This window comes from Salmo salar, chromosome ssa01, assembly GCF_905237065.1.
Source record: "Salmo salar chromosome ssa01, Ssal_v3.1, whole genome shotgun sequence".
Classification (NCBI taxonomy): Eukaryota; Metazoa; Chordata; class Actinopteri; order Salmoniformes; family Salmonidae; genus Salmo; species Salmo salar.
Genome location: NC_059442.1, coordinates 68,681,767 through 68,705,232, shown reverse-complemented (window position 1 = coordinate 68,705,232; position 23,466 = coordinate 68,681,767). Strand labels below are relative to the sequence as shown.

Here is a 23,466-nt window from a genome sequence, read left to right as displayed (position 1 = left end):
AAAGGAGCCATGCTGTGAGACTCTGTGCCCTTTAATCTGGGGCTCTCGGAACCTGGTGGCAGAGCAAACACTGGCGTTTATTCAACTGTGGGGCGGCTCTTTTTTTCAACAGACCCTCCTACCCTGATTGGTTTCATGCAACTGAACAGCTGGTTGCTGCTCTTGAGGTCTCTGTTGGTGTGAATGTGGACAGATGATGCTGCGAGAAAGAGAAAATATTTAGCCTCCCTAAAGGTGTCAGTCTTGGACATCTTCCCAGAGCTGCTGGGAGATGTGTGTTAGTATGTTTTCCAACTAAAGTAATGAGGCATACATTTGCTGAAATATCATTCACCACTTCCCCTTTGACTTTTTGAAGGTCATGTCAGCAGCATAGTGGAGTTCTCCATAGCTGGTTTGGTCTAACATTGGTAGGCTACATCATGTCCAGAACAAACGCACATATAGTGCATTCGGAAAGTATTCAGACCCCTTGTATTTTTTCCACATTTCGTTATGTTACAGCCTTATTCTAAAATTGATTAAATTGCTTTTTTTCCTCATCAATCTACACGCAATACCGCATAATGACAAAGCAAAAATATGTTTTTAGACATTCTTGCAAATGTTTTAAAAATAAAAAACATCGCATTTACATCAGCATTCAGACCATTTACTCAGTACTTTGTTGAAGCCCCTTTGGCAGCGATTACAGCCTGTAGTCTTCTTGGGTATAACGCTACAAGCTTGGGACACCTGTATTTGGGGAGTTTCTTCCATTCTTCTCTGCAGATCCCCTCAAGCTTTGTCAGGTTGGATGGGGAGCGTCTCTGAAAAGCTATTTTCAGTTCTCTCCAGAGATGTTCAATAGGGTTAAAGTCCGGGCTCTTGCTGGGCCACTCAAGGACATTCAGAGACTTGTCCTGAAGCCACTGCATTGTCTTGGCTGTGTGCTTAGGGTCGTTGTCCTGTTGGAAGGTGAACCTTTGCCTGAGTGCTCTGGAGCAGGTTTTCATCAATGATCTCTCTACTTGGCTCTGTCCCTCGATCCTGACTAGTCAGCCAATCCCTGCAGCTGAAAAACATCCCCACATCCCCAGAACCTCCGTCCCAGTCTCAAATCTCTCGAAGACTGAAACAGGTTTCCCTCAAGAATATCCCTGTATTTAGCGCCATCCATCATTCCTTCAATTCTGACCAGTTTCCCAGTCCCTGCCGATGAAAAACATCCCCACAGCATGATACTGCCACCACCATGCTTCACTGTGGGGATGATGTTCTCGGTGTGATGAGAGGTGTTGGGTTTGTGCCAGCCATAGCGTTTTCCTTGATGGCCAAAATGCTCAATTTTAGTCTCATCTGACCAGAGTACCTTGTTCCATATGTTTGGGGAGTCTCCCACATGCCTTTTGGTGAACAGCAAATGTGTTTTCTTATTGTTTTCTTTAAGCAATGGCTTTTTTCTGGCCAGTCTTCCGTAAAGACCAGCTCTGTCGAGTGTACGGCTTAAAGTGGTCCTATGGAAAGATACTCCAATCTCCACTGTGGAGCTTTGCAGCTCCTTCAGGGTTATGTTTGGTCTCTGTGTTGCCTCTCTGATTAATGCCCTCCTTGCCTGGTCCGTGAGTTTTGGTGGGCGGCCCTCTCTTGGCAGGTTTGTTGTGGTGCCATATTCTTTCCATAAAAAAAAAAAAAAAAAAAAGATTTAATGGTGCTCCGTGGGATGTTCAAAGTTTCTGATATTTTTTTATAACCCAACCCTGATCTGTATTTCTCCACAACTTTGTCCCTGACCTGTTTGGAGAGCTCCTTGGTCTTCATGGTGCCGCTTGCTTGGTGGTGCCCCTTGCTTAGTGGTGTTGCAGACTCTGGGGCCTTTCAGAACAGGTGTATATATACTGAGATCATGTGACACTTAAATAAAGGTCACCTGTGTGCAATCTAACTAATTATGTGACTTCTGAAGGTAATTGGTTGCACCAGATCTTTTTTTAGGGGCTTCAAAGGGGGTGAATACATATACACGCACCACTTTTCCGTAGTTTATTTGTATTGCATTTTTTGAAACAAGTAATTTTTTTCATTTCACTTCACCAATTTGGACTATTTTGTGTATGTCCATTACATGAAATCCAAGTAAAATCTATTTAAATTACAGGTTGTAATGCAACAAAATAGGAAAAATGCCAAGGGGGATGAATACCTTTGCAAGGCACTGTACCTTGTCACAACACAACTGATTGGCTCGAACACATTAAGTAGGAAAGAAATTCCACAAATTAACTTTTAATAAGGCACACCTGTTAATTGAAATGCATTCCAGGTGACTACCTCATGAAGCTGGTTGAGAGAATGCTAAGAGTGTGCAAAGATATCAAGGCAAAGGGTGGCTACTTTGAAGAATCTCAAATATAAAGTATATTTTGATGTGTTTAACACTGTTTTGGTTACTACATGATTCCATATGTGTAATTTCATAGTTTTGATGTAATCACTATTATTCAGTATTAAAAAATAATGAGTAGGTGTGTCCAAACGTTTGACTGGTACTGTATGTAGCTATTTCTGTTTTTCATACCACAAATATCAAGTCCTTATATACTGTATATGGCCCATATGCAGGCTTGGGTAGGTTAGTTTCTAAATGTAATCAGTTACCTGTCCACATTTTTTTTATCAGTAACGTACCTTTGGGATTTCTCAAACTAAGTAATGGAATCTGATTACTTTTTTTATTTTACTAGGCAAGTCAGTTAAGAACAAATTCTTATTTTCAATGATGGCCTAGGAACAGTGGGTTAACTGCCTGTTCAGGGGCAGAACGACAGATTTTGTTAGCTCGGGGATTTGAATTAGCAACCTTTTTTACGGTTGCTAGTCCAGTACTCTAACCACTAGGCTACCCTGCCGCCCCGCTTTTAAGAGGCCTTAGGATACAAAAAGCAAACTTGCTCTTTTTTTCAACACTTACTTGAATGTCATTGATAAAGCAGAAAGGTTTAATGTATTTTTGTGTCCAACATCTTTTCTGAATTTAAAACTAATCCAAGAAGGAATCATCGAGGTTTTCATAAGTACACTCCATGACGAAAAGTATGTGGACACCTGCTTGTCGAAGATCTTTTTCCAAAATCATAAGCATTAATATGGAGTTGGTCCCCCTTCGCTGCTATAACAGCCTCCACTCTTCTGGGAAGGCTTTCCACTAGATTTTTGGAATATCCCTGGGGTGACTTGCTTCCATCCAGACACAAGAGCATTAGTGAGGTTGGGCACTGACGTTGGGCGATTAGTCCTGGCTCGCAGTCGGCATTCCAATTCATCCCAAAGGTCTTCGATGGGGTTGAGGTCAGGGCTATGTGCAGGCCAGTCAAGTTCTTCCACACCGATCTCTACAAAACATTTCTGTATGGACCTTGCTTTGTGCACGGGTGCATTGTCATGCTGAAACAGGAAAGCCCTTCCCCAAACTGCTGCCACAAAGTTGGAAGCATAGAATCATCTAGAATGTCATTGTATGCTGTAGCGTTCAGTTTTCCCTTCTCTGGAACCATTAAAAACAGCCCCAGACCATCATTCCTCTTCCACCAAACTTTACAGTTGGCACTATGAATTCGGGCAGGTTGCGTTCTCCTATCATCCGCCAAACCCAGATTCATCTGTCAGACTGAATGTTTTGTAGAGATCGGTGTGGAAGAATTTGACTGGCTTGCACATAGCCCTGACCTCAACCCCATCGAAGACCTTTGGGATGAATTGGAACGCCGACTGCGAGCCAGGACTAACCGCCCAACATCAGTGCCCAACCTCACTAATGCTCTTGTTTCTGGGGCGGCAGCGTAGCCTAGTGGTTAGAGCGTTGGATTAATAACCGAAAGGTTGCAAGTTTGAATCCCCGAGCTGACAAGGTACAAATCTGTTGTTCTGCCCCTGAACAAGGCAGTTAACCCACTGTTCCTAGGCTGTCATTGAAAATAAGAATTTGTTCTTAACTGACTTGCCTAGTTAAATAAAGGTAAAATATAAATAAAGTGTTTCCAGAGTCCAATGGCGGTGAGCTTTATGACACTCCAGCTGACGCTTGGCATTCCGCATGATCTTAGGCTTGTGTGCAGCTGCTCAGCCATGGAAACCCATTTCATGAAGCTCCCGACGAAGAGTTCTTGTGCTGACGTTGCTTCCAGAGAACTCAGTAGTGAGTGTTGCAACTGAGGACAGACGATTTTTACGCGCTTCAGCGGTCCCATTCTGTCAGCTTGTGTGGCCTACCACTTCACGGCTGAGCCGTTGTTGCTCCTAGACGTATTTACTCCACAATAACAGTACTTACAGTTGACCGGGGAATCTCTAGCAGGGCAGCAATTTGACGAACTGACTTGTTTGAAAGGTGGCATCCTATGACAGTGCCATGTTGAACGCCACTGAGCTCTTCAGTAAGGCCACTCTACTGATAATGTTAATCTATGGAGATTGCATGGCTGTGTGCTCGATTTTATACACCTGTCAGCAACAGGTGTGGCTGAAATTGCCGAATACACTCATTTGAAGGGGTGTCCACATACTGTTGTATATATAGTGTATCTGTAATCTGTTTTTTAAAAAAAATTGCAGATAATGTAACTGATTACAGTTTGTTTTTTTGCAATTTCAGATTACATGTAACTGATCAGATGTAATCAGTCTGCCCATATGTAAGGACTTAATATATATATATAGTGCATTCAGAAAGTATTCACACCCCTTCACTATTTCCACATTTTATTAGTTACAGCCTTATTCTAAAATGGATTTTAAAAATTGTATCTATCTACCCATAATGACAAAGCAAAAACATTTTTTCTTTTAGAAAGGTTTGCTAATTTATAAACAATAAAAAACAGATACCTTATTTACATAAGTATTCAGACCCTTTACTTTGAAACTCTAAATTTAGCTCAGGTGCATCATGGTTCCATTGATCATCCTTGAGATGTTTCTACAACTTGATTGGAGTCCACCTGTGGCAAATTCAATTGATTGGACATGATTTGGAAAGTCACACACCTATCTATATAAGGTCCCACAGTTGAAAGTCCATGTCAGAGCAAAAACCAAGTGATGAGGTCAAAGGAATTGTCTGTAGAGCTCAGAGAGAGACAGGATTGTGTCGAGGCTAAGGTATGGGGAAGGGTACTAAAACATTTCTCCAGCATTGAAGGTCCCCAAGAACACAGTGGCCTCCATCAGTCTTAAATGGAAGAAGTTTGAAACCACCAAGACTCTTCCTAGAGCTGGCCGCCCGACCAAACTGAGCAATTGGGGGAGAAGGGCCTTGGTCAGGGAGGTGACCAAGAACCCCACACACTCTGACAGAGCTCCAGAGTTCCTCTGTGGAGATGGGAGAACCTTCTAGAAGGACAACCATCTCTGCAGCACTCCACCAATCAGGCCTTTATGTTAGAGCCACTCACCAGTAAAAGGCAATTGACAACCAGCTTGGAGTTTTCCAAAAGACACCTGAAGGACAAGATTCTCTGGTCTGATGAAACCAAGATTGAACTCTTTGGCCTGAATGCCAAGCGTCACGTCTGGAGGAAACCTGGCACCATCCCTACGGTGAAGCATGGTGGTGGCAGCATCATGCTGTGGGGATGTTTTTCCATCGGCAGGGGCTGGGAGACTAGTCAGGTTCGAGGGAAAGATGAGCGGAGCAAAGTACAGAGAGATCCTTGACGAAAACTTGCTCCAGAGCGCTCAGGACCTCAGACTGGTGCGAAAATTCACTTTCAAACAGGACAACGACCCTAAGCACACAGTTAAGACAACGCAGGAGTGGCTTCCGGACAAGTCTATGAATGTCCTTGAGTAGCCCAGCCAGAGCCGGACTTGAACCCGATTGAACATCTCTAGAGAGACCTGAAAATAGCTGTGCAGCGAAACTCCCCATCCAACCTGACAGATCATGAGAGGATCTGCAGAGAAGAATGGGAGAAACTCCACAAATACAGGTGTGCCAAGCTTGTAGTGTCATACCCAAGAAGACTAGAGGCTGTAATCGCTGCCAAATGGGCTTCAACAAAGTATTGCGTAAAGGGTCTGAATACTTACGTAAAAAAAAAATTATGTTTTTGCTTTGTCATTATGGGGTATTGTGTGTAGTGATGACAAAAAAAACAATTGAATACATTTTAGAATAAGGCTGTAATGTATCAAAATGTAGAAAAAGTCAAGGGGTCTGAATAATTACCGAATACACTGTATCTGCGTTTCTATTAACCTGGTTACCAGTCTGTTTCTGCTAACATTAAACTCCTTGTAGTCTGTGTTAGATGCCAAACATGCATATTACACGGAGTACAAGGTGTAGAATAGCTAAACAGACTGGTACCCAGGCTATGTTTGTATGATATGGGTAATGTAACCATCAATATTTCTCCATTCATACCTATAGGCTAGTCAGAGATCAATATTTGAGTATAACATGATTTTATTTTATTTGATTATTGCTGAATAGAACTACATAAAATATATATTTTAAAGCTTTATTGAACTCATTGATATAGTTTATTAAGTCAGTACAGTTAGCTCTTTCAGGAAACCCTGGTCAGAAGTAACATACTGTATCATTGCAATACCATAGAAGAATGCAATTAACTGTATTTCACACTCTGTGGTTCCCTCTCTTTTCAAGAAGGGGATTACGAATTCCAAGTCGTCCTGTAAGATCTCTCAGAGTTTGACTGTGGGAAACTGTATCCAAATTCCTTGGGAACATTGGGTACCACAGTGTGAAAAACCCTGCCTGTCCTTTCCTCAGTCCCGGACTCAGAAATAATAAAACAATTTCTCCAAAAGTACAGAACAGAAGGGCATGATCTGTCAGACATGAAAGGCATAGCTCCACTCTTCCCAAATTCCTCAGGAGTCAGGACTGTATTAACTATAAATCTGATAAATACAGTTGCTCTATAACACAGAATGGAGCTGTAAGCCTACTGGCCTCTGATGTGGTACAATAGTTGCACTATTGTGCATTCAATTCGTAGTGAGCTAAGGAAAGCATTTTCTCTTGAAGGACAATAAAATATACAGATATCATAAGGTGAATGCACCAATTTGTAAGTCGCTCTGGATAAGAGCGTCTGCTAAATGACGTAAATGTAAATGTAAGTCGGAAGTTTACGTACACCTTAGCCAAATACATTTAAACTCAGTTTTTCACAATTCCTCTCATTTAATCCTAGTAAAAATGCCCTGTTTTAGGTCAGTTATGATCACCATTTTATTTTAAGAATGTGAAATAATAGTAGAGAGAATGATTTATTTCAGCTTTTATTTCTTTCAGCACATTCCCAGTGGGTCAGAAGTTTACATACACTCAATTAGTATTTGGTAGCATTGCCTTTATATTGTTTAACTTGGGTCAAAGGTTTTGGGTAGCCTTCCACAAGCTTCCCACAATAAGTTGGGTAAATGTTGGCCCATGCCTCCTGACAGAGCTGGTGTAACTGAGTCAGGTTGGTAGGCCTCCTTGCTCGCACATGCTTTTTCAGTTCTGCCCTCAAATCTTCTATAGGGTTGAGGTCAGGGCTTTGTGATGGCCACTCCAATACCTTGAATTTGTTATCCTTAAGCCATTTTGCCACAACTTTGGAAGTATGCTTGGGGTCATGGTCCATTTGGAAGAGCCCTTTGCGACCAAGCTTTAACTTCCTGACTGATGTCTTGAGATGTTGCTTCAATATATCCACATAATTTTAATTCCTCATGATGCCATCTATTTTGTGAAGTGCACCAGTCCCTCCTGCAGCAAAGCACCCCCACAACATGATGCTGCCACCCCGTGCTTCACGGTTGGGATGGGTGTTCTTCGGCTTGCAAGCATCCCCCTTTTTCCTCCAAACATAACGATGATCACTATGGCCAAACAGTTCTATTTTGTTTCATCAGACCAGAGGACATTTCTCCAAAAAGTACGATCTTTGTCCCCATGTGCAGTTGGACACCGTAGTCTGGCTTTTTTATGGCGGTTTTGGAGCAGTGGCTTCTTCCTTGCTGAGCGGCCTTTCAGGTTATGTCGATATAGGACTCGTTTTACTGTGGATATTTATACTTTTGTACCTGTTTCCTCCAGCATCTTCACAAGGTCCTTTGCCGTTGTTCTGGGATTGATTCGCACTTTTCGCACCAAAGTATGTTAATCTCTAGGAGACAGAACGCGTCTCCTTCCTGAGCGGTATGACGGCTGCGTGGTCCCATGGTGTTTATACCTGCGTACTATTGTTTATACAGGTGAACGTGGTACCTTGAGGGGTTTGGAAATTGCTCCCAAGAATGATCCAGAGTTGTGGAGGTCTATAATATTTTTCTGAGGTCTTGGCTGATTCATTTTAATTTTCCCATGATGTCAAGCAAAGAGGCACTGAGTTTGAAGATAGGCCTTGAAATACATCCACAGGTACACCTCCAATTGAGTCAAATTATGTCAATTAGCCTATCAGAAGCTTCTAAAGCCATCATTTTCTGGGATTTTCCAAGCTGTTTAAAGGCTCAGTCAACTTAGTGTATGTAAACTTCTGACCCACGGGAATTGTGATACAGTGAATTATAAGTGAAATAATCTGTCTGTAAACAATTGTGGGAAAAATTACTTGTGTCATGCACAAAGTAGATGTCCTAACCGACTTGCCAAAACTATAGTTTGTTATCAAGACATTTTTGGAGTGTTGAAACCGAGTTTTAATGACTCCAACCTAAGTGTATGTAAACTTCTGACTTCAACTGTAATTGTCATGAATCAAATGTAATGTAGTTGCTTGCAATTAAGTTCAAACATCTAAAGTTACATTTGAAGTACACCGCATGTCAATCTAAATGATTTACATAACTTTAGAGTGTCTCTGCTGGTCAAATTAGCTGGATGTTGCTTTTTTTACCTGAAGCAAATTACTCCATTCAGGTGTGAGGCTGGTCCACTGTGTGGAGGAAATCCCCATCAGGTAATCTATTGATATAATGTTGATGGTAAGGGCAAGAAATAGTCTTCAACCAATAAAACAGCCTACAATAAAATTGCATTCCCCATAATTTAAAAAAAATCACTGGGTTATATGGCAGCTAAGAGAAATAAAAAAGCGACGACATTTTAAAAAGCCCAGTTTGGCAACCTGGACCACCTACATGTAACATGGTCAATTTAAATCCAGAAAACAAATCTGTATGATATGTTGCATTTCATATGGTATGTATTAATTTGTGGCTGTCCATCATCCATTTCATATGTTAAACTACGAATTGCAATATGTTACGAATTGCAATTCGCACAATTTGTTGCGAATTTGCAAAACTTATGTTAGTTAGGGTTAGATTAAAAACCTCAGGACGGTAGCTCTACAGGAACAGGGTTGGAAAGCTTTTGCTCTAGTCTATGAGATCAGGCTGAGTAGGCCTATGTAACCTATTGTAGGCCTATGGCAATATGATGTAGCCTAGGGCTATAATGACGATATGATGTTGTTGATGTATTACACAAAGAAGCTGGATGTGGAGTTGGGCTGGCATGGTTACACGTGTTCTGCGGTTGTGAGGCCGGTTGGACGTACTGCCAAATTCTCTAAAACAACTTTGGTGGCGACTTATGGTGGAGAAATTAACATTACATTTTCTGGCAACAGCTCTGGTGGATGTTCCTACAGTCAGCATGCCAATTGCACACTCCCTCAAAACTTGAGACATCTGTGCAATTGAGTTGTGTGAAAAAAATGCATATTTTAGAGTGGCCTTTTATTGTCCCCAACAATGAGATGATTGTGGACTACAGGAAATGGAGGACCGAGCACACCCCATTCTCATCGACAGGGCTGTAATGGAGCAGGTTGAGAGCTTCAAGTTCCTTGGTGTCCACATCACCAAGCACACCAAGACAGTCGTGAAGAGGGCACGACAAAACCTTTTCCCCCTCTGGAGACTGAAAAGATTTGGCATGGGTCCTCAGATCCTCAAAAGGTTCTACAGCTGCACCATCGAGAGCATACTGACTGGTTGCATCACTGCCTGTTATGGCAACTGCTCAGCCTCCGACCGCAAGGCACTACAGAGGGTAGTGCGTACGGCTCAGTACATCACTGGGGCCAAGCTTCCTGCCATCCAGGACATCTATACCAGGCAGTGTCAGAGGAAGGCCCTAACAATTGTCAAAAACTCCAACTCTGTTCTCTTTGCTACCGCACAGCAAGCAGTACCGGTGCACCTGTGTAATGATAATGCTGTTTAATTAGCTTCTTGATATGCCACACCTGTCAGGTGGATGGATTATCTTGGCAAAGGAGAAATGCTCACTAACAGATGTAAACAAATGTGTGCCATTTTTGGGGGGAGAAATAAGCTTTTTGTGCATATGGAACATTTCTGGGATCTTTTATTTCAGCTCATGAAACATGGGACCAACACTTTACATGTTGTGTTTATATTTTTGTTCAGGATAAAATGTGTGAGCTACAGTTCATCTCAAAGTACATCCCCATCCAACCTGGCCTCAGAGCATTTTGTATTATTCTGTACGTAAATCCGAGACACTGGATTTAGTATAACATGTTACATTTCGTATGGTATGTATTCATTTATGAACGTCCATCACTCATTTCGTACATTTCGAATTATATGTTACGAATTTGCTAAACATACAATATGTTACGAATTTTCAAAACGTACAGTATGTTAAGAATTTGCTAAATGTATGATATGTTACGAATTTTCAAAATATGCAATATGTTAACAATTTTGGAAGAATTTACAATATGTTCCAAATTTGAAAAAAGTTGGATATGTAATGAAGCTAGCTGGCTAACATTAGCTAGGCTAGGGATTAAGGTTAGGGGAAGGGCTAACTGAAAGGTTTAAGGTTAGGGTTAGCTAAAAGGGTTAGGGGAAGGGTTAGCTGAAATGCTAAAGTTGTCCTTGATGAGATTTGAACTTGCAACTGTAGCGGGTTTCTTATGCACCACAGGAGAACCAAGAAATCAAGAGCGACACCACGGCTGTCTTTTAGGCTTTTATGTTGATCTGCAATAGTATTGTGAAAAGACAGGACAGGAACACATCAGTCTCCATTGCACCACCTGACAAGTTGTTCTTTCTCTCTCAGTGTTTTCTCAGACTCTCACAATCACACTCATACATAAAGCCATAATGTATAGTATAAAATAATAACCAGTCCTTAATACAAAGAATGTATAATCTTAATTCTTAGACAATAGAACCATACCTGCAATAGTATTGTGAAAAGACAGGACAGGAACACATCAGTCTCCAATGCACCACCTGACAAGTTGTTCTACACAGGAGCATGAAGAAAGGTAAAATACATATCCTGTCTTACATCCCCAATACATTGCTAGGTGCTTTCAGTGTTGATAGTAGCAAAATACAACAACTCATGTACAAAACCACTGCAACACAAACAAGTTACAACGTAAAATCGCCTTAGAGGGCAAAAACTACATCCCCCATAATGCTACACCATCACTAGTTGGCAGCTCAGCTAGCCGTCTGCATCACAGAAAGAAAGGCATGCTAGCTAGCAACACTGAAAGCACTCTGTAACTATATTAATAACAACAATAAAACTCTGAAAGTTACGTGTTTCGATAGTCTCACATCCCCTTATAACAATATCTACAGCATTAACCTTGGGACGTTTTATTTATTTCACGTTACGGACTTCTACAAAGGAGTAATCTGCAACCCGTACCTTTCTCTCTCAGTGTTTTCTCAGACTGAGGAGAGCGGGAGCTATGGGTAGTACCAGGGTGTTAGTAGGTGACGTAAGCACCCAGATAAAATAAATTTAATGAAACAAAACCTGAAGAAATTAACATCATTCAGCTACTGTAGCTGCCTACCTAACATCAACAGGCATCACCAGTAGCGCAACAATTAAAATTAGAAACCAAAAGTAAAGTTCCTGGCGATCATAGCGATCTGACTCCCCCCTTCTGTCTGAACTTGGAATATTCCTGTTCGCGGGCTTTGGCCACTGACCCTCAACCTGATTGTTCTGTTCTGCGTTGTGTACTATTCTAATAATTTGAAGTTTGCTGGAATAACCATTTTAACTCTACTACACAACCTTGGTTACTTGACGTTCACATTATAAGTCCACCCCTCCACCCTGACCAACCACCCTACCTTCGATTTTGCCTTAAGCAACAATGTCATATGTAACCATATCAAATGTAACCTATCATATTCATTTGAGTGTACCGGATGTACGTTCACTATGTTATGTCAAGTCTATGAGACCAGGCTTTATCACCATCAGGTTCCAGCGGCCACACGCGCTCCGTGCAAATTGATGTTAGGCTACTTGCCAACAAGTAACCGGTTCTGACTGGACCAGACGCAATATTAACAATGTTCCCGGTAAATATTGCTCAGACTTCACACTCAGGGATCACTGGCAAAATAACTTCCTTCTGCGCTAACTCCGGAGGATCCCTTTACTTGTCGTTTAGACTGTGTCTATTATGTATAGATTAAAGTGCATATATAAAACTTGTATTCACTGTAAAGAGAAAAGAAACAGCTATTTTTCATTTGCGATAACAAATAATTTCTCCGTTTAGTTTTTACAAATTCAAAGATGTTTTTACACTATTTGTGAAGAAACATTCAATCTGATTTGACTTGAAATACTTTGAAGCGCTTTCTGATCATCACAGGTAGGCTAATTACAAATGTTAACTTGTATAATTGATAGGCTAATCGATAGCCTATGCATGCAGTTGAAGAACATGTCCCCCACCCCACCTATGTCCACTATTATCACGATGCATACAATGTAGTCTATCATTATTCAATTGATGGGCCTATTATCAAAAAGAAGAAAACGTATCCGTATTCAGTTGCGTATAGTCTGTGGCAGTGTGTACTGTACGCTCTCTAGCTCCACACAGTCGCACATGATGAAGATGAAGCAGAGTTTCCTCAACGTTGGTAGCACACAAATCCGGACCAGCAAAAACAGCTTTGAACCGGTTTGGTCTCCGGCAACAAAGCTATAGGCTATAAAACGAATACTGTGCGCGTAGCTAATGCTGCTGGGGGACCCGGGTCTGCCTCACCGGACCTCAGATATAGCCTAGCGGGCGCTCGGCATCAGCCTGTGTTGTCGTATATATTTTTTTCGATTTCGATTCAATACATAGTTATTATCGGGATACCAACCATCCTTCATGGCAACTCCCTGTAGGCAAACGCGCACGTATCCTGCAGTTGCATGTTGTGCTTGTGGCTGTTATTTTTTTTATGTTGTTGAGGTAAGTCGCATGTATTTCCTTATGTTAATAAAATAACAATCGTCTACTATAGCACAACATTATAACATAGTAGGGCTATGGCTAAATACAGCGTCATATATGTTGTAGGCTATGTAATGGGTGATTAAGTGCCAACGAATATCTCGTAAATGCAAGCAAAAAACATTGTTTAATAAAGAAAATATCTAGCTATGTGTAGTTGGCACAGTGTTCCACCATATAATGATGTTTATTGAAAATTGATAGATGCGCAACTTTTGTCGCGCTCCTTGTTTTTAAAAACAGGAAGAGAGAGAGAGAGGATGCTGCAGTAGTGCACCGACAGCTCAATTTGTTCTCTGGAACAAATTATTCATCAAAGATAAAAACATGTTTCCGTCAGCACAGGAAACAGGGTGCGCCTCTAAAAGTTCAGTTTTTCGTGCCAGAACTTAGACAAAGGGCAGGTTAATTAAAGTAGGCAGTCCAGACACCAAACTCCCCTCCTTCAAGGTGTGGTCTGCGAGGGCACAAAACAGGCAGCGCAGGATGGGAAGGTTGCACTCTGTTTAGGAAGTACAGTAAAACAGGTGACCTGCCTTGTAGACCAGGCAAGAGCAGCATCAACATCAAGACATGAGTGTGCGTTTGGCATGTATCTACTACTTTAGAACTCAACTTATGACATGTATCTCTTCCTTGATCATGATCCCTGTTTCCAAACTTGCATGTGATTTATTTTGTCTGTATTCTCGTGCATTTGGTCAATTGCTTGTCTATTGCGCTTGTTTTTAAAACTTTTTGCTCTTTTTCTGTTTTCCCCAGGAACCCTCCCTGTTGAAGTTGTAAGATCCAAGCAGACAGCATGAGTCCTCATACCTCAAAGAAAGCGCTGGATGGAGGTTGGGGATGGGTGATCATTGTGGCCTGCTTCATGGCCCAGTTCCTGGCCTACGGCTCCCCCCAGTCGGTGGGCGTCCTGTACCCAGAGTGGCTCCACGCCTTCCAGGAGGGGAAAGGCATGACGGCATGGGTTGGCTCCTTGGTCTCTGGAGTGGGACTCATAGCCAGTGAGTATTCTCCGAACACCTTTGTTTAGATACTGTATAGGTATAGGCTAATGCTCTCATCCAAAGACAGAGCTCACTGTGCTTTACTGCAGAATTCTGTATTTTATAAAATGTAGATTTTTTTAACATTCATTTATTCAACTCAGCATCTGAACATCTGTTTAAGAATTCCATATTGATTTACTTGGCATGGCTATGAATTGATATGCTTAGCAGCATGTCAGTGGTTAGACCTGAATTTACTTATCTATGCACTTTACAGTTGCAGCTACATTGTCTCCTTTAGAGTCTCACCTAGTATGCACCTGTTGCATAATTAATGATGTCACTGATACAGAACCAGACAAAAGAATGGTCCAATGTCTCCATAAACACATACAGTGATGTGGCATTATGGGTAAAGTAACAGACCAGTTTTTATCTAACCAAGTTATCTTGTTTGGAGGGCAGAGTGGCACATACGATGGGAAAATAAGTATTTTACCTGGTACATATCAACAGTTGTGAAAGTGCAGTGCTGACTTGTTCTAAGTAGATGAAGAAAACTGCAATATTGGTGGCACTTTGGTGCGCTTAGTTGAGGTTATTGGTTGATAAGTAATTTACATTTATATCATTTAGCAGACGCTCTTATCCAGAGCGACTTAGGAACTAAGGGCACAGTCAGATTTTTCCCCTCACCGACTAAGGGATTCGAACCAGCGACCTATCGTTTAGTGGCCCAACGCTCTTGAACGCTAGGCTACCTGCCGCCCCACAGTCAGCCCTGTCATACCTGCAGAAGGAGCCCTTAAGTAGCTGTGACCATACAGAGAGTGTGTGTGGGAAAGAGAAAATGATAATAGGAAATATACATTTACATTTACGTCATTTAGCAGACGCTCTTATCCAGAGCGACTTACAAAGCTTTCAACAGTTTCATTCATTTGGAATGACCAGGGGACACAGGAGGACAGTTCACTGCATGTCTGCAAGCTGTATTCATAGATCAGAGAGATCACGGTCTTGGTTTACATTTACCGCCAGGCTAAGCCTCCCTTCACTTTGTCGCCTTTCCAGAGGTCAGTGAAATGTCATGACTAGACAGATTGCTCCCAGTACACGTGTGGGAATTGGCAGCTGGGCTATGCAGCCTTATACCGTGGGCTGTTTTAACTGGTGGTGAAACGGAAAGGAGGTGGAGACAGGGTTCAACAAGACGTGATTGGCTATTCTTTACGCACACCCTTGGGTTGTCAGTGGTCTGATTAGTAATTCAATATGTCTCCGCACAACAAGTGACGTGCATAATAAGGACGGTCACATTTAAGACTCAGGTTATCACCACCATCTGTCTCCTCTATCCAGAGTTTGACTGATTCACTGTACTAAAACAAAATAGTCAATTCAATGTGCATCAGACACACAAGGACCTATACATACAGTGCAGTGTATAGCTTTGGAAACTAAATGGATTGGGCTGCATTTGACTTGGCACAATGCTAGGAAATCATAGCAGTCTTTAATGAGTTGGCAGCAGATTACGGGTTAGTGAGGTGATACCGTCTCAGGCCCGACGCCAGGATAAAGTGACTAAGGGGGCAGTTGAAATCGGTGAGAGGGCAAAACATTTTTATATTGAATTCTGCCTGTATCGAGCTATACTACAAACAAAGTTTGAATGCCGAGACTCAGACCATTGATTGAGTGCTTTTGAAGTGACAGGCTACAGATTTCGTGCCAGCTTATCTCTGCCAAGTACCCCTGACTGCAGTGTGCAGTTCTGGGCTAGGCTCAATGTGGGCAGAGTCAAACATTTGACCCCACCCACCTGTTTCTTTGTTGTTGTTGTCCATCTGAGGGTTGACAGTCACACACTGAATACAAACACGTTTGTGCAAGGCACACGTTAAATACAAACGCATTTCATTTTTGAAGATCGTAAGAAATATTATATAAGGTGGTACCAGAACATGTTGTAACACTTTTTGCTTGATGCTATGAGACAAGCCACTGATATTGTTGCAGTGAACAGACTTGTAATGTCATGTAATGTTAAAATTGTTGATAAATGTTATATTATTTCAATGTGTATATACACACAGTTACTACCTATCCTTATTTATAATGCGATTTACTTTCCTCATTAGAATGGAGACAGACTATACCATATAGACAAGCTGAATGTGCTTTGCACATGAAGTTATACCAGCTCCAGTAAAGAGATCAGAGACTCGGGTGACTTCTATGTCATCTTTACTAAACACAATTAACAATTGAAACAATTAACACAGCAGACAAAAACAAGGTTTGACCACTCCTCAAAAATGGCTTCACTCCTGCTCCTCAAGAGGCAAAGACAGTCATTTTCTTGTTGTCAACTGCCTCCACATAGAACATCTCATAATCTCTCTGTAACATGAATGGTTCCTTGAGGAGAATATTTTCCTCTTCATCCAGGCCATCATACAACTGTAGTTCTTTAAGCGGTCTTCCCAGTCCATCCCAATTACACCAGGGAAGGAAACAGTGCCTTTAAACGTTTGGCGTTCTCACCACCTTGCTGCCTCTAGGGTGTCCCTTAGAAGAACATCTGATTCATTGAAGAATAAATATTAATATTGGGCGATCAAGACAAAATTACACCCCACTTTCATGCAAACAAAAGCCACTATTACTAAAGGGGTTTTCAGTGTTATCTATAACTACTCAACAAGTCATCACAACTGTTATATCTTGCCATGCATCAAGCCTTCAGCATCACACACAGTAGACTACATACCCAGTTCACAACTCCCAGTGCATTTTGTTTTCAGTATCGTCTAGAAAGAAAAACAGATTGTGGTCATTAAGTAATGTAAGGGAACCTCTAGGGATGTCTGTACAAGAATGCACCTTACTTTAGCTAATAGCCTATACAGTACCTGATCCTGCAGAGCGGGATGCTGATGTGACATGCTGTGACTTCTTGGGGGGGTGCGCGTCTTCAACATCATCCTGAAATATTGGAGGGGGGGGTGTTTAAGTCTTTAAACATTGGTTTAAGATTATACCACTCATCATATGACACCTACCTGTGGTGCGTTTTGTTTTTGCAGCCTTTTTTCATCTTTCAACCTCTCTTCTTCAGACCTGAATGACACATTCAATATATTCAGGTCAGCCTGGCTATAGTGAAACAAGTGACTTTAAGGATGCTAATGAAACGTTTTTATAATGTTCAAGACTTACGGCATTGGAAAGTTCTGCAGGAGAACTAGGCACCACCAACATTTTTAAATCTACCAATGATCAACAACCAACTTGACAGAGCTTGAACAATGAAAAAAATAATGTGCAAATATTGTAAAATCCAGGTGTGCAAAGCTCTTAGAGACTTACCCAGAAAGTCACAGCTGTAATCGCTGCCAAATGTGATTCGAAACATGTATTGACTCTTATCTAATCAAGATATTAGTTATTTTTTTATTACACTTTTATTTTTTTTTACATTTCTTCCACTTTGACATTTGAGTATTTTGTGTAGATCGTTGAAAAAAATGACAAATATTTTAATCCTACTTTGTAAAACAACAAAATGTGGAAAAAGTAAGGGGGCGTGAATACTTTCTGAAGGCACTGTAAGATATATTTCTGTAACTCGGTGTGCTTTTAAATTCGATATGGTGTGAGGATGATGACGAACGAGCATCACAGGCTGTCCTTTTGCCTGACCCTTTACCTCTGCTGAGGTGTCTAATAATTAGCTAGTGCCGCTTTCAGGCTTAAGGGGACCACGTTGTAAACATATGAGGAGAACGAATAGGGTCCCAAGCCTAGCCAACAACATGCCTATGATAGAGACTTAGGAACAGAGACGAACACTGTCCTATATAGGGAGTGATAAGGTCAAAATAATATCAGGGCAGAAAAGGGGACCATGTCACATGGTTAAAGTTGATACATCACGTTTTCCTGCCATGAAATAGTCCAACATGTACGGTACACCTTGACCGGTATCACTTTCCTTTTTGCTGCTTTTGTATTGTTTAGGAAAGCCATCTTTTGCTAACACCACATGCATCCTGAATGCACCATATTAATTCCATCATGCGTCTTTTTTTTGTGTCGTCATCTCATTTTTGCTACTCCCTAACTCACTGAGTCTATTCAACAATGTACCCTCAACTCTCCCACACACACACACTGAATTCACACTTCCTCTCTGCCCTATTTTCTCCCCTAGGTCCTGTCTGCAGTGCCTGTGTGGATAACTTTGGGGCGCGCCCTGTGACTATCTTCAGTGGGGTCATGGTGGCAGGGGGCCTGATGCTCAGTGCCTTCGCCCCAAACGTCCAGTTCCTCATCTTCTCTTACGGGATTGTCGTCGGTAAGTGAGAAGCTCGTAAATGGTCTTTTTTCTGCTGAAGCAAGTCTGCGGTTTGTGTGATCCACTATTAGATATAGGATTAGCCTTGCAAGTGTGAGAACAATTATAGGAAGTTGCTTGTTTACTCTGTGGTTTTGTTGGAAGTGAATTGTGTTTTTAACTCATCATTACATAAAAATATTACACAGTTAAGCAATAACACAAGTCAATGATAGATAAGACACATAAGAATTGAATAGGTTAATGTCTATGCTCCAGCACACATGCACTGTGAGGGTATATGTAGAATGTATTCAGAGATATAAAAATAGGGTAGAGTCGGATTTGCCATGTGACTGATGCCTCCCCCAAACAGTTTGAATGCACCCATCGTAGCTCATTATCTAACACCCAGTGACAGCTGTGCCATGCTAAGGGGGAAAGAGACCAATAGACGGCCACTGCCTGTGGCATTGGCCTGAGAGAGAGGCCATGCATATTTGAAGAAAGGTGTCTATTTTTAGACCATCCCTTAAACGTGACACATGTATGGCTCAGTACTCTCTCATCACTTTTCTGCCCAGTCATCCTTTGCTGATGAAATTACTGTTGGGGTGATTTTACACTAAACAAAAGTAATTTGTATGGTTAATATGTAACATATTTATCACATAACAGATTTTAAACATGGTGAATTTACTGTATGTTATTACATGACTAAGATGGCCTTACACAAGTCCCACAGTTTCACATTAATGTACACAGTTTACTGTGCAAGGCTTTGCTCAGAACATTAAATGTCTTCTTCAACATGGTAAAAATAAGGTACTGTAGCTACATGCTCCTCTAAAATGTGCTAATGAAAATACCTCTGTTGTTTTTGTTGTCCACAGGTCTTGGCTGCGGTCTTGTCTATGCTGCCACATTGACCATCACCTGTCAGTACTTTGACAAGAGACGTGGCCTCGCCCTCGGCATAGTCACCACAGGTACTTCAGCCCCCCTCTTCGCTCACTGGGTTCACACCAAGTCTCCATGCTCAGTTCTTTCATGTTTCAGAAGCTGGAAGTCTTGGAATGCCAAGGTAAACATTCTAGTCTAGAAACACTGTAGCCTTGTGATTAGGGAAGTGGACTGGTGACAAGAAGAACACTGGTAATACAACACAGTTCTGGGGCATTCTGTGTTTGTCCCCTTGAGGGAGGGTAGCTTTAGGCAATGATGTTCCACTAAGCAAGGCTTTTATTAAATGAATATTAATGAATGTCTAAGGGCTTATTCTTGGAATGTCAACACTAAATCGTTCCCTTCTCATTTAGGCACAAGTGTGGGAGGGTTCCTCTATGCCACGACTCAGAATGAGCTGATTGTTCTCTTTGGCCTGGAAGGCTGTCTGCTGATCATCGGGGCCTTGGCCCTCAACCTCATGGCCTGTGCCGGCTTCATGAGGCCCCTGAACATGCCTGGCTACTACCTCAAACAGAAGGCTGCTCTGGAGCGCACAAAGGAGCAGCTCTTCAAGAAACCGCCTGCTGACGACCTCAAGACCACACCGGGCACTGGCGAGAAAAACCTGGCGGTCAAGGATCACCTGATCACCATCGACGCCAAAGACATCACCACACCTGACAACAAAGGGGAGTTCATGGCAGGTTTAGCCATTGTGAAAATTATCAAGAAGAAGCGTCAGGCTTACTCAAAGTACATGCACTCCACGGCTGACTTCCTGCATGACAGAAACTTCATGGCCCTCTGCATAGCTATATTCCTGTTCAGCCTAGGAGCCTTCCCTCCGGTCCTCTTCATGGAGGACGTGGCCCAGAGTGAGGGCCTCATCGACGAGGTCAGAATCATCCCCCTGGTCTCTATTGTAGCCATCACTACCGGTGTGGGCAAGCTGACCCTGGGCATGCTAGCAGACATAAGGTGGATCAACAGTGTGTTCCTGTACGCCTTCACCCTGCTGGGGACCGGGACGGCCCTTCTCCTCATCCCCATCTCCAAGAGCTACGTAGGCCTGCAGGTCCTCTCAGCTGTGGTGGGCTTCTTCTCTGGGAACTGGTCCCTAACGTCATACATCACTACCAAGATCGTGGGCCTGGACAAACTGACCCAAGCCCATGGGATCCTCATGTTCTTTGGTGGATTTGGGATCATGCTTGGGCCCCCTGTTGTTGGTAAGAAAGATCCCACTTCTGACACCATTGGTCAACATTGCTGAGTGTGTGTGGTCCACATTTACAGTTGTTAGGTTAGAGCTTGTACAGGTTCATATTCATGCTTTTACAGAAAATATGTCCATATGTCAAAACATTTTTACAGATGATGTAATCTTAATGTGTGAGTGAGAATGTGGAACTCAGGATGTTGGCCATTAGCTAGTCTTTTGCTGACTCATATTGTCGAGAGATTTTGCTGAAATTGTTGTTTTTTTCCTCTCCTCTTCTTCCTGTTCCAGGGTGGTTCTTTGACTGGACCCAGTCCTATGACCTGGCCTTCTACTTCAGTGGAGGCTCTGTGCTCCTGGGTGGAGTCACACTCTTTCTGTGTGCTCTGCCCTGCTGGGACAAAAAGAAGGCTGACATCGACAGGCCCGACATTCAGTACGCCAGCAACTGTGACAAAGTTGCCTCTGTAGCCTGAACACTAACTTTCACATCGACCTTGCTCTCAGCGATTTTTGCTGATAAGCTCTATACCCTTCAAGAGGTTTCTTTTTCCCTGGTGCCAGATTTCACAGATGTGTACCTGAGAAGAGCTTTGAAGTAGGCCTTTTCTGTACATCTTTATTGTGTTTTTAAGACTTCTTACATTAAACTACAGAATTTTGAAAGATGCCTATGTTGAACATTTTAATAATGGCCTCATTTTAAGAGGCCTATTCAACAAAATTGTTTCTAAACAAATTAATACAATAGATTATGTTTACTTAGAATAAATGTTGTTTTTTACATTTCTGGATCTTTACTTGGGTCAAATGGAAAAGGCATTTTCTTCTGGTGACCCTGTGGAGAAATACAAACCAACAATGGCCTGTGAAGATGTTGGTTGAAAACACAAAAGGCTGTTCAAATATCTCAGCATATTGAAATGTATAACCATGTAAAATTTAAATTCAAAAGAATTTCCCAGGTATTTACTGGAAAAATACAGGGATTGGAAAAAAACGAGGGAATGCACTTTAATGTACTCTTTTCAATTCTAGCCGCACAAACTTTTTGTTTCTATCTTACCAAAGCACCAGGATGGTGGACGCCTGTCAACACATTATGCCTGATGAATACAAGTCTTGCTTTTTAAGTTCATTGGCATTGTACTGTATTTTACTTGTACTGTCCAAACTTTTTTTGTTTGAGTTAAGGAGGTACTAAACACCTCACTTTGTCTTAACCGAACTAAGAACTTGCTGAATAATATTCTGTGCAAATACCAGAGACTGTACAGGAATAAGGTCCAGTTCCTTAAACTAGTTTATTGGTTCTTTGTGGCATGACCCCTTTCCTGCATTTGTTCACCAGGCTGGTCCTATTCATAATGTTTTAATGTGTTTTTTGCGTCTGTGCATGTTTTTGTACATTTTTTTTTGTACTATATTTTGTACGTTTCTTCAACTCTTTCAATGTTTATAAGCAACTTTGTATACATTTATGCACTGAACCAGTCCCAGATATGCATTGTATGTAAAGATGTCATTCATTATTGCCATTATGATTTTGTTAACAAATATAATTGTAATACCTGCTTTGTTAGTCACTTGAAGATCCCATTTAAAAAGTTAAATAAACCACAACATATTTCAGTTTATATTCTTCCTCAAATCTAAGACTACTGGGATATTGTTTTATTCTTAGTCAAGCTTCTTTGTAAAAGTATTTACAGGGTTGAAATGAAATACAAAATATCTGCGATCCAAAAAGGTTAGAAACAGTAGAACTGTCACTTTATATGATGTTGATCCACTCTGTCTTATTCTTTTTTTAATGTCAGTGTTACAGTATTTATGTTTGCAATATTTCGCTCTTTCTATTTTGTTATTTTCAACAAAAAAGTTCCAATAAATGAAATTCAATATTGTGATTCTAGATGTTTTTTAATGCTTGTCTGACTAACATAAAATATGATTCACTGAAGACCTTTCTTCTTGACTTCAACACATGTGGCGAACATTTTGGTGGTATTTAGAGAGTGAGCACATATGTAAACTCTAGACATTCCTTGGAAAGTTTGACCTAATTCAGTCCTTTGGCAGTGCAACATCCTCCTAGGGATGGACCAAAATGTACAGAATGGTTGCCTGGAAGGAAATGGGGGAGGGACATGCTTTTATATTTCAGACAAGGGGAGGGTTTAGTCTTTTTTCAAATCTAGTCCGGGGGAGGGTCATGTAATTTGTAATGAATAAAATGTTTATAATTCTCAGTGTTTTAGAATTAGTTGCTTATTAGGCTATATATATTGAGGTGTGCCCAATGCCGCCCCCCATCTCTGATTCTCCGCTGGGAACGCAATATCATATGTGCCTATAGGATATTTAATGTGATCTCAATCAAATGATCCATACATAGCCTTGGCTGTATATAGGCTTTAAAGTGCGTGCTCCGAGTAGCACAGAGCAAAGTAATATTTCTTGCTGGGATGGTGTAAATACAACTAGGTTGCATTACACAGCAGTGGCTATTCCAACCCTGAGCCCCGGTCTGCTCTGTTCTGTTCTTGCTGATCAAAGAACATTTGTGTGTGCTGCCTAACCAATGGCTGTGCTGTGTAGACCTATGGCAGCAGTTCAGGAGGAGAGTCAACAGCTTCTTCCCAAAAA

At 41.5% G+C, this 23,466-nt stretch overlaps 1 protein-coding gene across 4 annotated transcripts; it reads left to right on the top strand.

Annotated features, from left to right (window-relative positions):
- Positions 1 to 12,355: 12,355 nt before the first annotated feature.
- Positions 12,356 to 22,727, top strand: mot9 (Monocarboxylate transporter 9). 4 transcript variants are annotated; one of them, XM_014201312.2, is made up of 6 exons: positions 12,356 to 12,378; positions 14,079 to 14,323; positions 18,528 to 18,671; positions 19,544 to 19,639; positions 19,970 to 20,827; positions 21,109 to 22,727. In XM_014201312.2, exons 2-6 carry the CDS (start codon positions 14,119 to 14,121, stop codon positions 21,291 to 21,293), a joined length of 1,488 nt encoding a protein of 495 aa, XP_014056787.1. In that variant the 5' UTR covers positions 12,356 to 12,378; positions 14,079 to 14,118; the 3' UTR covers positions 21,294 to 22,727. The 4 variants fall into 4 exon arrangements, with proteins under 4 accessions (XP_014056787.1, XP_014056779.1, XP_014056769.1 ...); XM_014201304.2 differs by lacking the exon at positions 12,356 to 12,378 and adding an exon at positions 12,385 to 12,677; XM_014201294.2 differs by lacking the exon at positions 12,356 to 12,378 and adding an exon at positions 12,687 to 13,274.
- The last annotated feature ends 739 nt before the right edge of the window (positions 22,728 to 23,466 follow it).